This window comes from Paramisgurnus dabryanus, chromosome 17 (genome assembly GCF_030506205.2).
Source record: "Paramisgurnus dabryanus chromosome 17, PD_genome_1.1, whole genome shotgun sequence".
Taxonomy (NCBI): Eukaryota; Metazoa; Chordata; class Actinopteri; order Cypriniformes; family Cobitidae; genus Paramisgurnus; species Paramisgurnus dabryanus.
In genome coordinates, this window is record NC_133353.1 from 29,653,510 (window position 1) to 29,668,096 (window position 14,587).

Genomic DNA, 14,587 nt, shown 5'->3' on the forward strand with positions numbered 1-14,587 from the left:
TCCCCTTAGTAACTTCAATAGCAGGGGACTATTTTCGGGCACTGCATAATATCATTTCACCCCCGGTACCAAACTGTAAAAATCAATTGTTTAACTCTTGGGGAGCTGTAAAATTAGCATATTATCAAAAAAAGTGGAGGGTCCCTTTAAAAGTAAAAACAATCAATGTCAACATTATAGATCACTGACATGTAAACAATAGCTATTATGCAACAAAGGACTAGATCTGTTTTATATAAAAAACATTTTTTAATTGTTTTAAAATACTTCATTAATTACATTTTTATCTAGTTTTATATGTAGTCACTTTAAATAAACATAGCCAAGAAAACACATAGCGACAGTTCTCCTGTTTGTCCTCATGGCATGACTGCTCAAGACTCATTGCTGAAATTTGTGTGTTTTGTTTGTCTTCACTCTTCAGGTTTGTGGCCAGATGGATCAGATGGGACTGACATAAATGCTGTGTGCAGCTCTAATGCAAAGAGACTGCTCGCCACAGGAGACGACTTCGGAAAAGTGCACGTTTTTTCATTTCCGTGCTCTCAGTCTAGAGTAAGAAACAACACCGACTTTCAGACATCATATTAATAGTTTTGAGTTTGGCACAGTGTAAACAAAATATATATTCTTATACCGTATGTATTTCTCTCTCATAGGCTCCTAGTCATGTTTATGGTGGACACAGTAGCCATGTTACCAACGTTAACTTCCTGTTTGATGACAGTCATTTAGTCTCCACAGGAGGCAAGGACATGAGCATCATGCAGTGGCGTGTGGTGTAAAGCAGCTACTGTCACAGTGTGTCATGTGACTGCATCAGAACTGGGATCAAGTGGCTTGGGAAAACAAAACATTGGGCCATTGACTACAGTGGGAAAGTGGACAGGAAGGACGTCTCCGTTTCATTTGCCTTTAATTGTTATCTCAGGTCACCAATATTTTAAAACGACTGTCTTGAAAGCTCCCTGGGTTATGAAAATGCATCTCCCTAGCTTTTGAATAACAAACTAAAGAATATTCTGTATTGGACAAAGTTAAATACGATGCCAAAGCACATGAAGGAACATGTTGGTAATGAACATTTTAGTCCAGTTGATCTACATTATAGATTTCGGGCGCTGGCCGATTATAACTCTGTAAAAGCATAAATGTTTTGCCATTTTGGATAAAGTCTTAAAAATTGGAAACCATAGATTATACAGGAATTAAACTGTCACATTTATTGTGTTTCAAAAATTGCACGGTTTTGTACTAAAACAAATCGCCTTCCATAACCATACATTTTGTAAGCTTTTGCTGCCACCGTCTGGTATCTTGAGGTACTGCAACCACTCCTAACACTAATATCATATTTATTTTCTGTTTTTTTTTTTTTTTTACTTTCATATTATATGTTACATAATTTGAAAGGTTAGGATTACCAACCAATAGATTTCTCTCAAGGAAAATAAAAGCATGTATAACAGTTACGGGACAGTCAAATTCAGCCTTTTGCAAGTGATCTTGTTAAATCTCTGTAGCCATCCATCCATTTTAGTTTTAATTCTCAGATCAACATAACATCTGTTTTGTAAATCAACTAGCTTAACTGAAAGTCAACAATGTAGTGCACATTTACATTATAGTTAAGCTTCATTTTCATAACCTCTGCTTGAGAAATGAGATCAAACAGTTGTTACAGAATGACTGTAGTATCAAAGCTAAGCATGCACAAGTTTGATTGTAACTGTCTAACCCATTTTCCATGTTCATTGTCTAATGTATGGCATAACCATTAAAATAAAGCAATTTAAACAATTGCTATTTCTCTGAAATATGAAATGTTGTGTTTTGTATGCATGCCGCTTGTTGGACAAGTGACATTTTAAAGGAATAAATCTATGCTATAATTTGAACACAGATACAAAATGGACAACCACTACATTATTGTTTAGAAATGTAAACAATTAAATCAAATTTAAAGCTCTTTGAAAGGGACATATCATGAAAATCTGACTTTTTTCCATGTTTAAGTGCTATAATTGCATCCCCAGTGCTTCTATAAACCTTGAAAATGTGAAAAAGATTAACCCAGTATCTTAGTTTTGATAAACCATTCTTTGCAAGCATGTGAAAAAAATAGGTAATTGAAATTTGGCTCCCCATGTGATGTCAGAAGGGAATAATACCACCCCTTAATCTGCACTATCCAACGGCACTGCCATTTAGTGCAGATATCAACTCATTTGCATTTAAAAGGAAACACCCACAAGGTGCTCACACCTACAAAGTGGCAATTTTAACATGCTATAATAAATTATCTATATAATATTTTGAGCTAAAACTTCACATATGTGCTCTGGGGACACCAAAGATTTATTTCACATCTTAAAAAAGCCTTTTAAAATGTCCCCTTTAATACACAGTGATGCCCTGACCAGCAGATAAAAACAGCACATACTGTATTTTCATAAACATAATCAGTCATTAAATAAAATCTATTTACTTATGTCTGTTCAAACAGCAGAAAAAACTAGGAATGACAGGAAGAGATTAAATCAATCCTTTACAGAATAATAGCCACATGAAGGTAATGTATGCAAAAACATGATTATGTGAAACAAGATTTCCTTGGGAAGCCCTAAGATGACGAATAATATAAAATATGATATGCAATGTAACAAGGATGAAAATAAGCATAAAAGCATTGTCCAGCACACCTACATTTTATTAAGGCCTTTTCAAGAAAAAAAAACAAGATATTTCTTGTTGTTTGGTTATATTTAAAACAAATATACATATTTCTAGTTATGCCAAGCTTTATAATATTTTACTGGTTAGAATTTAGGGGTTCATCAGAGGAACGGTGGGCCAGCCCACTAGGCTGGGCTGACGAGGGATTGCAGTACAGCATATTGTCCACTAGCGGCCACTGTATTGCATGTTTGTTTATACGCCTTTCCGATAAGCCTCTTTCTCATTGTCATAACACGGAGGAAAATGGCAACTACAGTGCGCGTTTGCGGTCCGCAATTCAAATCGATGTAATAGGCGCGACCATGAGCTAAACATCGGATATGTTTTATTCTGCTGTGATATGCTGTAGACATTTAGACACATCTGCATTGCTGCTTGTCCGTGGACCGGCTGTGCATCGCTGGATGAGCAGTGAACCTTCAAGCTGACCATTGTTATATTGAATAGTACACGTGTAGTGTTATATACACGCGCACATAGACATTTATGCGCCGATAGCTTTATATTAACCGGTTCGCCTCAGTGGCTTTCCCGAGGTTCATTTATTCTTTATATTATTTATTACATTGATATTCGCGTGGACAGCATCGGAAAATGAGGTAAGAAGCCAAATGTGCTGTCACAATATAGAAAAATGCACTATACTGTGGTAAATGTGTTAATATGGAAATATGTATACGGTATATAGCGCTTGACAGCGTTAAGCACACATATTGGACGCGTGTCAAAACCTAACCAGTCGGCATATCTGGGTGTCATCACATGAACGCGCACAATAATCCAGCTAGAAAAATGCCGTCTATGTAGGCAGCTCGGTAGGATTTGAGGCGCATCCAATGAAAGGGCCCTGCACAATCTTCACCTGTGCTGACATCAGTGGCTGTGTTGGGCGTGTAGCGCTCGCGCAGTGAGATGCTGAGCATTGATGCCGACGGCTATGACAACTTCAATTGAAATGTCCGCGGGATTTAACGCGACGGCATGCGTGTTGTGTGTTTTATTATTGGATTAATAACGGTTACTGAGCGGTAGACCCACCCGTGCATTGTATATTGGCTGGCTTGGTGGCTGGTGGGTGTGTTTGGTTAATGCCTTTACAAATGCCTTGGAGCAATGACATATTTATAAATACATACTTGACGCACGCTGTGATTCGAGAACAAATGCATACATCTATTCAATATCATTTTTGCAAAATAAGAGCAAATAACGAAAATGAAGAAAAATGCTAATTTAACAACCGATTGTAAAAGATTGTTATAAATTTAGTTATAAATGTAACTCAGATTGGTGCTTATTAAAGGGATAGTTCACCCAAAAATTTAAATTCTGTCATTATTTTTTCACTCTTATGTTGTTACAAACCTGCATACATTTATTTTTTCTAATAAACACAAAGGAAGTTATTTTAAGGAATGTTTGTAACCAAACCGATCATAAGCCCCATTCACTTCCATAGTAGGATAACAGAATACTATGGAAGTGAATGGGGCTCATGAACGGTTTGGTTACAAACATTCCTCAAAATATATTGTTTTGTGTTCATCAAAACCAAGAAATTTATTGTAACAACATTAAGGTGAGTAAATAATGACAGAATTTTCATTTTTGGGTGAACTGTCCCTTTAAATAAGGAAAATAAATAAAAGGTACAATTCTTATTGTACATAAACAACCGTTTACTCTATTAAAGCAAATGTATGATTATAAGGAATCTAGTGGTATATAACAGTCCTACATGGTTTATATTAAATCCTAGCTTAAGATTTTTTTACATTAAAAAAATAATGTAGTATATTTGATCATTTACTATTATAAAACTCCTACTGTAATGGTTTTGGGGAGATTTTCCTGTATAGCTTAGTGGTAGAGCATTGTGTTAGCTGTGCAAAAGATCATGGGTTGAACCCAGGGACCATGCACTGATAGAAAAATATAAGATTTACCTTTACGGCGCATTCCCACATGGCGTAAGCGTTAACGCTTAACAGAAGGCTTGTCTGAAGCCTGGCCAACAGCCAATCACAGTGGCCGCTACACCATGCTCCGGTCTTCCATAATCGTTATTGGCTAGCTCTGCCTAGGTTTTTTGCATAAGGCGATCTGACGCACGCGTTGCCGCTTGAAAAGTTGAGAAATGTTCAACTTCTGCTGCGAGCAACGGCACTGACACGGCACCGACGGATCCACAATTCAGTTCAGCAACGCATGACGTCACCCATTAAAAGTGAATGGGAAGCGTCAAAGCTGACGCCCCGTGTGAATGCGCCATTAGTAAGTTGCTTTGGATAAAAGTGTCTGCCAAATGCATAAATGTAAAGATACTCTTTAATGCATTATAGTTAATACTACAAAATACTGTAGTATACATGAACAAAGTGATGTAATTACAGTAAATTATTACACTAATACAGGGGATTTCAAAGTTTCTGTTGGCTGGGACCCCCACATATAATGAATCTTCAGCGAGAAATCCCTTTCCTAAAATATATATCCATATTTTTTGTAAATAACTATTTAAACTGTGTTAGATAAGTAATTAATTGTGATATTATAAAGACAGCAAATAGTTTACAAACTGAAATAATTGGCAACACAGACCTCACAGTTTTTGCTTTGTTTTTTTTCTCTTGAAATCTTCTGGGACCCCTGCACTAGAGTATACTATGATTTACTACAATAAAGTAATATTTCACTAACACCTTGGTAAATACAGGGAAAGAAGGCTGTGAAAAAAATATCTTTGTTGTTTAACCATTTGATATTTTGCTCTAATAAAAATAAAAATACTGTCAAATATTTTTCATATGGGAAAAATATATTTAAAGTATATTCCTAATCATATATTTTTTTACATTTTTAAGTACAGCTGCATGACACAGTGGTATAAATATGAGCTAACACATAGACCAGATTCCCATAGTCATCCATCACAATGGATAAGACAGAGAAATATAGATCGATTATAATTCGCTGAGCTTCACAAAATAGGATGTGGCTGGCTGTAAAAAATAGCATGAGGGCCTTTGAGAATGCCCATTTCCACAACCAGGGCAATAATTAAGTTTTAATCAACTGGAGGTGTCATGAATCTAGCTGGTAAAGAACGCATGTCTGTTTTTTTCAACACACTGTTAGGAGGGTGCCTTAATTGGCTAAAAATCTCCAAGGAAAATGGACACAGTTGGAAAATTGAAGCAGTTAGTTGAGGCTTAAAGGGATAGTTCACCCAAAAATGAAACGTCTGTCATCATTTACTCACCCTCATGTTGTTACAAACCTGTATACATTTCTTAGTTCGGCTGAATACAAAGGAAGATATTTTGAGCAATATTTGTAACCAAATCGTTTTTTGAAGTCAATGGTGCCTCTCTTTCCTGATTCATTACAAATATCTTCCTTAACACAATAATTTATACAGGTAACAACATGGAGGTAAGTAAATGATGACAGAATGTTCATTTTTGGGTGAACTATACTTTCAAGTTAAAAAAAGATTTTAAATCTACAATCCGAAATCCATGAGTTGTTTGGAAGGGTTTCAATAAAAACCCTGTGCTCTCATCCAAAAGCAAACTCAAATTTCTTTAGTTTGTCAGACACAAACTTTAAATAGAATTGGGTTTGAGTCAGATAAAACCGAAATATGGCTTTTTGGCGATAAACATCAGAGATGGGTTTGGCACACACAGAGAGGTAGTCGTATGGAAACGTATCATATCCCCACAGAAAGTCCTATTTCTCAAACATTTAAAGGATAAGGATAGATGAAAGAATGGTCTCAGATCTCTGACTGTTTCAGAAATACACTGTCTGTATTTTAAATATGTGATTAAATTACATAAATTTCTTCATGAGCCTCAAGTATGCACTTTTTCTGATAACATTCACATATTATGACCACACAGATCATACACAAAAACATCATGAATGCATCTACAGCTCCCAAACAAGCGTAAACGCTCTTGGCAAACAGGACAGCGAATGCCTCAACCTCAACATAATGAAGCACTATGGCTAAAAATAGAAGTAAAGACTTTTGCTCGGGCAGTCAAGGGTTGAATAAATCATTCCGCTCAACCACTTCCTCCGTTTCCCGTTTGTTAGTACGTCACCTTGTCCTGCACAATTTAAGACTTCCCTTTAGCCCAGACAGAAAGGGAATAAAGGAAAGTGGACACACGCAGAGAGGCTGGGATGTTTTTAAATAAATGCAGCATTTGATGTTAAAGCTCCCGTTCTTTCTAATCAGCTTTAATTGTACAGTGCGCAATGTTTCATGTGTAAAAAAATTCGGTATTTTTGACACAATTTACTAAACTGTATGCCGCTGTTTTCACTGTCCATAAAACGGGCTGATGTCTTCCTTGTTCTATGAAGTCCCTACTTCAGAAATACTTAACGAGTTCTGTTTGTGTAGTTTGTTTAGTTTGTTGTGATTCGATAGCAGCTTAGCTTGCCGTTAGCTTAGCTGGCGACTGACGTATTCCTATGGGCGGAGTTTAGTCAAAAAACTGTTCTAGTGACGTCATTAAAGCAGGAAGTAGAGGGCTGTAGTCCTGTAGTCGCTGTTGGCTTTGAAAGGCGAATTCTGTTAAAGAAAATATATCGCCTGGCAGTGAACTTTGAGCTTTATCATTTTACAGGTATTATTTATGCTATTATAGCAACATTACACACTAACTAGGGTTGAAAAAATGGGATCAGAAAGTGACCTTTAATGACAAACTTGTGCTTGTTAGTTTTAATGCTTATACTCTCTATTTTCACATTTAACCCTTTCCCCGCCAGCATTTTTAAAAAAAGTTGCCAGCCAGCGCCAGCATTTTTCATGATTTTCACAAAAGTTTAATGCCTTCCAGAAAATGTTATTCTTTAAATATATAAACAAACAATATATCAAATGAAAGAACAGACCCGCTGCTTTCAAACAAACAAAAAAAAGTTTCATCCTACCTTCATTAGTTCTCTTTTTATCACTTCTCAAATATGGGTAGGTTTCTTCAAAAACACCAAATTTTAAGCAAAAAGCTGAGATAATTCCATTTTTGTGAAGGACTTTTGATAGAGATCAGATGCAGAGCGATCTTTAAAACATACACAGAGTTCTTTCTCTTTCACGTGAGGCGCTACTTCCGGGTTGTATAAGTTGTAGAAGTGCGCCACCTGGTGGATAATATTGCGGAAAGCCGGAAATTCTCGTCATTGGCAGGGAAGCGTTTTCTCTTAATTGACGAGTTATCTCGTCAATGGCGGCGAAAGAGTTAAGGTCAAGATGTTTAATTCGTAAACAAATGACTTGATACAGACTACTTGTTTAAGTCATTCGCTGCCAGACTTTTTTTGAAAAGTTGCCTGCCAGCTTTTTTTGTGATTTTCACAATAAGTTCCAGTAAAATTTTCTTCGAAAAATATATAAACATACAAATATATCAAATGAAAGAACAGACTCTCTGCTTTCAAACAAACAAACAAAACGGGGAAAAAAGTTGGTACAGGAATATTGTTAGAGATCAGACTCAGAACGATTATCATCAGTAACACCTTTTTATGCAAATGTTTTCTCTTAAATGTAGAGATATCTCGTCAATGGCGTGAAAAGAGTTAAGAGAAAGGCCAATGTTGGGACATTCCACTTTTTTTGAAAATATGCTCATTTTCCAGCTCCCCTAGAGTTAAACAATTGAATCTTACCATTTTGGAATCCAGTCAGCTGATCTCCGGCTCTGGCGCTAGCACTTTTAGCGTAGCTTAGCACAATCTATTGAATCTGATTAGACCATTAGCATCACACTAATAAATAACCAAAGAGTTTTGATATTTTTCCTATTTAAAACTTGACTCTTCTGTAGTTACATTGTGTACTAAGACCGACAGAAAATTAAAAAATTTAAAAACTTTGCTGCTGTGACATGGCTGCAGCAGGCGTAGTGATATAACGCACTGCCTGAAAATAGTCCCCTCGGTTACTTTACAAAACGGTAAGATTCAAATGTTTTAACTCTAGGGAAGCTGGAAAATGAGCATATTTTCAAAAAAGTGAAATGTCCCTTTAAAAAAGTAACTTACCAGGTTGCCTTAATTTTTGAGTTAATTTTAAAATCTTATTAGTTAACTTGTCGGAAAAGTTGTGTCAAAAAGTTGTGTCATCGGAGCCGATGGTGTAGTGGGCAGAGCGCCCACATATTTCGGCGACCCAAGTCCTTGTACCCTTCTCTCCACCCTGTACTTTCCAGTCCTTTCCTGTCATAATGTCTATCTAATAAAGGCAAAATGGCCTAAAAACATAACTTAAAAATAATAGTTGTGTCAACTCCTATTTTTAAGTTGAATTAAAGGACAAGTTCGGTATTTTAGACTTAAAGCCCTGTTTTCAGATTGTTTATGGTGAAATAGAATGGTTTTGACTGAAATTTCGACATTTTCGGCTGTCCTGAGAATTTTCGCGTGTTTGTGTTTCAGCTCAGACCTCTACAATGGGTTTAATGGTGCAGTGGAACAATCCTTCCTAAAATGCATTAAACTTTCGTTTACAAAGACGTGAAACTCACCGAGTGGTCAGGGGTGTTAGCTGATATGCTCACACAAAAATCGCTGCAAAAGATGCTTTCCAACAGCTGTTTTAGCATTCGTTGTTAACTTGTGGACCTATTTCCCCAAACGCCTCACACCCGTACATTCTTCCGCTTAGAGCTTGAATAATAAACACTCCAGCCCAGGTGGTGGCGCTAATCCGCCTTTGCCAATTGCAAGAATAGAAACAAAGTTCCCGGCGCGGAGTAATACCGTACCTCACAGGACATCTAATACATATCAATGGAGGTGGTAAAAACTACGATAAAACCTGTTGGAATGCGTATTTTGGAGCGATTTTTGTGTGAGCATACCAGTGAACACCCCTGACCACTCGCTGAGTTTCACGTCTTTGTAAACGAAAGTTTAATGCATTTTAGGAAGGATTGTTCCAGTGCACCATTAAACCCATTGTAGAGGTCTGAGCTGAAACACAAACACGCGAAAATTCTCAGGGCAGCCGAAAATGTCGAAATTTCAGTCAAAACCATTCTATTTGACCATAAACAATCTGAAAACAGGGCTTTAAGTGTAAAATTCCGAACTTGTCCTTTAACTGAAAATTTTAACTTTTTGTATAGATTTGCATTTTTAATACTTGATTGGCACTTACCTTTCCATTATTTAGAAATTTGTTACTATAAATATGCAGAAAGTATTTTTCCATAGATCTTTGTGTTGCTTGCAAGGATGTTTTATCATTTACAAAATTGTATTGGTGGTTCATAATTTACAAAGCCAGGGCTCCAGACGTACTTTTTTTACTAGGAGCACAGTGGCCCCCAACTGAAAATTTTAGGGGCGCAACAAAATTTTTTAGGGGCACACACCGTAAATCTACATGCTAACCAAATAATCACATTTCTACAAATTACCCCTCTATTACTTTTCTTTTTCTATATGATTTCTTGAATGTATCTAGGAGTAGGTTGACAAGCCTAGGACAAAGATACTGAGGACAAAGATATTTTTACCCAAGTGCGTCACAGCATTGTGGCGTTTTTAAGAAACATACAAAATAAGTCATCTGGCAATTTTAAGCTCTTCAGGACAAATAAATGCTCTTTGATTTGTTTTTCCTTCTGGTTGAGCTGCATGAATGAGCACAAGTTTGTTTAAGGATCATGTGGCTGTTTCTCTGTCCAAGTATTTCTGTGGTTGAGATTCCTTTAAGACACAGACCGCCTTCCAATCCTTTGAGTGGATAAGAATGGATGTAAGACAGGACAAGGTGACTGGTCCATATCTGTCACATGTATCTCTCTCTCTCTCTCTCTCTCTCTCTCCCTCGTTCTCTCTTTCTTTTTCATCCTCTCTCACACTGCTCTCTTCCGGCATTGATCTGTCGCTGTATAACAGACGTGTGCTGATGTGACAGGATGAGGAATAAACTATGCACACTCGATTCTCTCTCCGATCCCTTCCCATGTTTTCTTTTTTAGTCATCTGGCTATAAGGAATCTATTTTTCCTCTTTTTTTCTTGATGTCTTAGAAGCTTCAACTCCCGATATGTATTGTTTTGATGACTATGGGTAAGAGTCTGTCCTTTGTGGCTTTTTATTATCCTGGTTTGGCGTTTTACAGAAAAGCATGTTTACTTCTTCATGGTTCAGAATGTATTTCGCCAGCTGTTTTCTCTGAGGAACAAGCCGATTAATCTATAAAAGCATGCTGAAGTTCAATAGCTACAGTGCAGGACTCCCCAACCCACTTAATGTTTTACTGTTGAGTCATTTAGCATTTTGGAGAAACATGGATTTAAATAAGAAACCAGGGCATTGGATTGGAATTTTCAGTCTGTGCTTTTATAGCATTGCGATCCCTGGAGTATCACCCTGGATTTTTTTTATACAGCAACTGTGTCCTGCAAACTGTTTTAGAGGAAGATAGATGTATATATTTTAGTTTCCTGTTTGCATTAATAAATGTGAATGTTATGGCAATGCATGCAGAATATATATTTTTAATCCAGGATGCATTTGGATATTTTACATTGCAAAACTGAAAAAATAAATAAGTTAGACAGGATAGTTTGAAGGATATAAAAATATGATTTCCCATGACTGGGAAGATCTCCATATAGTCAACGCCAGCTGCCACCGTGTGCCACGACTGTGTAGAAACAACAGTGTGTGAGCCAGTTTGAGATCTTATGCTTTTAACCCAGAGCAGAGCCAAACTTGTGGCACAACTGTTTTACTAAGCGTATTTGTTTAGTTTGAAAGTCACCCAGATGGAACAAACTGACTGATTGTTCAGTAGGAAAAGTCGGAAAACTTATGGCATTTTTGCTGCACACATGGCAACATTGTATTAGTGATGGGTTTAAAGCACAACAATCTGTCTTTTAAAATTTGTTCAAACTACCCTGATTTCATACAGCTCTCTCTCTATCTCTATCTCTCTCTCTCTCTCCCTAACCCTGTATGTGCCTTAATAGTTCTTTAATAGTTTAACGGTTTTACGGATAACTAATTATTCTGCATTCAGCACCTGCTATACCATAGCATATATCATATATGACCTGCAGATGGGGAAAGGAAGTTTTTTGTCGTCGCCATGGAAACTGCTTCATACAATTATATTAAGGTGTGATGTCTGGATTTATTCTAGCCAGTTTGATGTCTCTTTCTGTCACACTAATCCAAGATGCTTTGTCAAAGGTGATTAAATGGGGCAAGGGGGTATTTTATTTAAAGAAAAGAAAATAGATGGTGTAACGTTGCTTCTTAGGGAATCTAGTCATGTAAGTGGTTTAAACCCTTAACAGGGTCTATCTTTGTGACGCAAAGTACTTAACCCCTGGTTAAATACCTGTTTTTTAAAATCAGCACTTAGGGCTGGGCAGTATGGCGGTATATGTCAGACGTAACAGTTTTTTTCAATTTTGTGTATTCTGCTGAATGCAAGTAAGTGGGCGTGGCTAACTTGGCACATGTTAGTCTGAGTGTGACCGAGAAACGGGAAATAATCTACTCGTATAACAAATAAAAGAGTAATTTTTGAAACTGAGGTGAGCATTTAGTTAGAAGCTAATTTGTTGTGAGTGGCAAATTTGTATATCCCAAAAACAATATAAACTAGTGCTGGGCATAGATTAATCGTGATTAATCGCATACAAAATAAGTGATTTTTGGCATAATATATGAGTGTGTGCTGTGTGCAATTATTATGTATAAATAAATACACACACATTCATGTATGTATTTATGAAACATTTACATGTTTATATATATTTATTTATATTTGTATACATTCTATATTTAATATAAATTTTAAAAAATTATATATAAATCAGTGTTTCCCATAGATCTGAAATTTACTTGTGGTGGTAGCTGGTGAAAAGGGCAATCATTATCCACCGACAAAAAATGGTATACTATACATGTGACAAAGAACTAATAATGTGTGACACAACACAATACTTTGATTTATTAAACATTAATATTAATTTCACATTATAGTTCATTAATCTAACCACCCCAAACTTTCTTTGCCATAAACAAAGCTGACACTGTTTGTCAAAGCACCACGAAAACACTTGATGTTTTTGCACTGATATATGAAGTAATTTGATGACCCCTTTTATCAAACTCAATATACAATACTATGTATAGCCTATTAATAGACAGTGCAGGTCTATAGATTATAAATGTGACTGATGTTATAATGGTAATAATTTCTATTAGATAGGCACTTTTACTGCTTCTGCTTTCTATTACTCTTTTGCCGATTAAAAAAAGCTTAATCCACTAATCATTTCAGATTTAAAAGTCTACTTGCTGTCCCGATGACAGACTTTACATTACAGCTTTGCGTTTTTTATATCCTGAGTCAGCTAGAGCTTTGCTCGTTCAGAATTAGCACTGCTTTTTGCTACAATCTCTGTGCAAACTGTTTAGATTTTAGTAAAGATATGGTCTATTAATAATAAGATTATAAAAAAATGGGATAAAGAAAATGAAGCGGCGCGTGGTTTGAAACAGCACTCGAGCTTTAGCGCGGTAGCGCTCGCGGCCGTTCTCCGATGGACTCGGGTTTTACACACAATATTAATCAGACTTGGGACCCGAAGTAACGAACTAGGACCGACCCGGACCCGACTGACCATTTAAAATATAAACCCGGAACCGTACGGGTCCCGCGTCCTCAGTGAAAAAAGACCTCTAATGGTAAAACTCTGCTCAAGTTCAGAAACATGAAAGGATACAATGTGACACTGAGGTTGCTTCGCGTCGCACCCAAATTCATTGAGAAACAGAGAGCACGTGAACGGACACTCAACGGGAGAGACACAACGTGCTTGCACGCAAAATGAACCCAACTTGGATGCTATAAGCATATGCGACCATTTTGGTCGCAGTGTAGTTCCCTGGCTGCTCCGTATGTGCAGCAGTTGATCCAGTTTGCAGCGCTGGATGATGAGTTTATGACGCGTACATCATCTTCACGGTCACCCGGCCCCCACCCCTCTCTTTCTCTCAACACCTCTCTCTCTCTCTCTCTTTCTCTCTCTCAACAAAACACGGGTCATCCAGTCGAGTTCAGAAAATACGGAAATTGGTAAAGTGATTTTTTTTCCTGGGCGGGTCGCAATTTACCTGGGCGCAGCGCCCAAGTAGAGCCTATGTATGGGAAACACTGTAAATAAAACAATTCTGAAATTAATATATGAATGTGTGTGTGGTTATATATACATAATAATTAGACACAGTACATGCACATATATTATGCAAAAAATCAAATTTATTTTGTATGCGATTAATCGCGATTAATCTTTGCCCAGCACTAATTCTATAGTATATATATATAAAAACCCGATATATAAATAAAACATTTCTTAAATGTATATTTATGTATGTGTGTGTGTTTAAATATACATAATATTTACACACAGCACAAACTTATATATTATACAAAAATTACTTATATTTTGTATGAGACTAATCTAGATTATTCCTTCCCCCCCTCCCTAATATAAACATAAAGCTGAAAAACATCTATATTGTGAAATATACCATATAACATGAAATAAAATGACACATTTCGTAAAATGGATTTTTGGTCATACCGCACACCCCTATCGGCACTGCATTTAAAGTGCAAGAACGCACATTTGTGAAAATGCTGACGTCTTCCTTACCCCATAGGTGGGGTTAATTGTAACAGACAGGGGGTTAGTTGTAACACTTGCTAAAAATTTTGTCTGCAGGCAGATATTTATTTCAATACTATTTTGTCTATATACTTGAAGTGGATATTGTTTATTTATCT

At 36.6% G+C, this 14,587-nt stretch overlaps 2 protein-coding genes across 13 annotated transcripts in view; both read left to right on the top strand.

The window, feature by feature from the left end:
• The window catches only part of eml1 (EMAP like 1), a 63,658-nt gene extending 61,678 nt beyond the window's left edge, over positions 1–1,980 (top strand). For all 11 annotated transcript variants that reach the window (XM_073812242.1, XM_073812238.1, XM_073812239.1 and 8 more), the window contains 2 exons: positions 425–555; positions 660–1,980. In XM_073812242.1, the coding sequence (XP_073668343.1) occupies positions 425–555; positions 660–785 (257 nt within the window). In that variant the 3' untranslated portion in view covers positions 786–1,980. The remainder of the gene's footprint in view (positions 1–424; positions 556–659) is intronic.
• Positions 1,981–2,939: 959 nt separating this feature from the next.
• Positions 2,940–14,587, top strand: part of evla (Enah/Vasp-like a) — a 46,481-nt gene continuing 34,833 nt past the window's right edge. Inside the window, exon 1 of one of the 2 annotated variants that reach the window (XM_065288350.2) lies at positions 2,940–3,338. In XM_065288350.2, the coding sequence (XP_065144422.2) occupies positions 3,334–3,338 (5 nt within the window). In that variant the 5' untranslated portion in view covers positions 2,940–3,333. Of the gene's footprint in view, positions 3,339–10,625; positions 10,846–14,587 lie in introns of those variants that run through there. The other variant, XM_065288347.2, reaches the window with a different exon arrangement.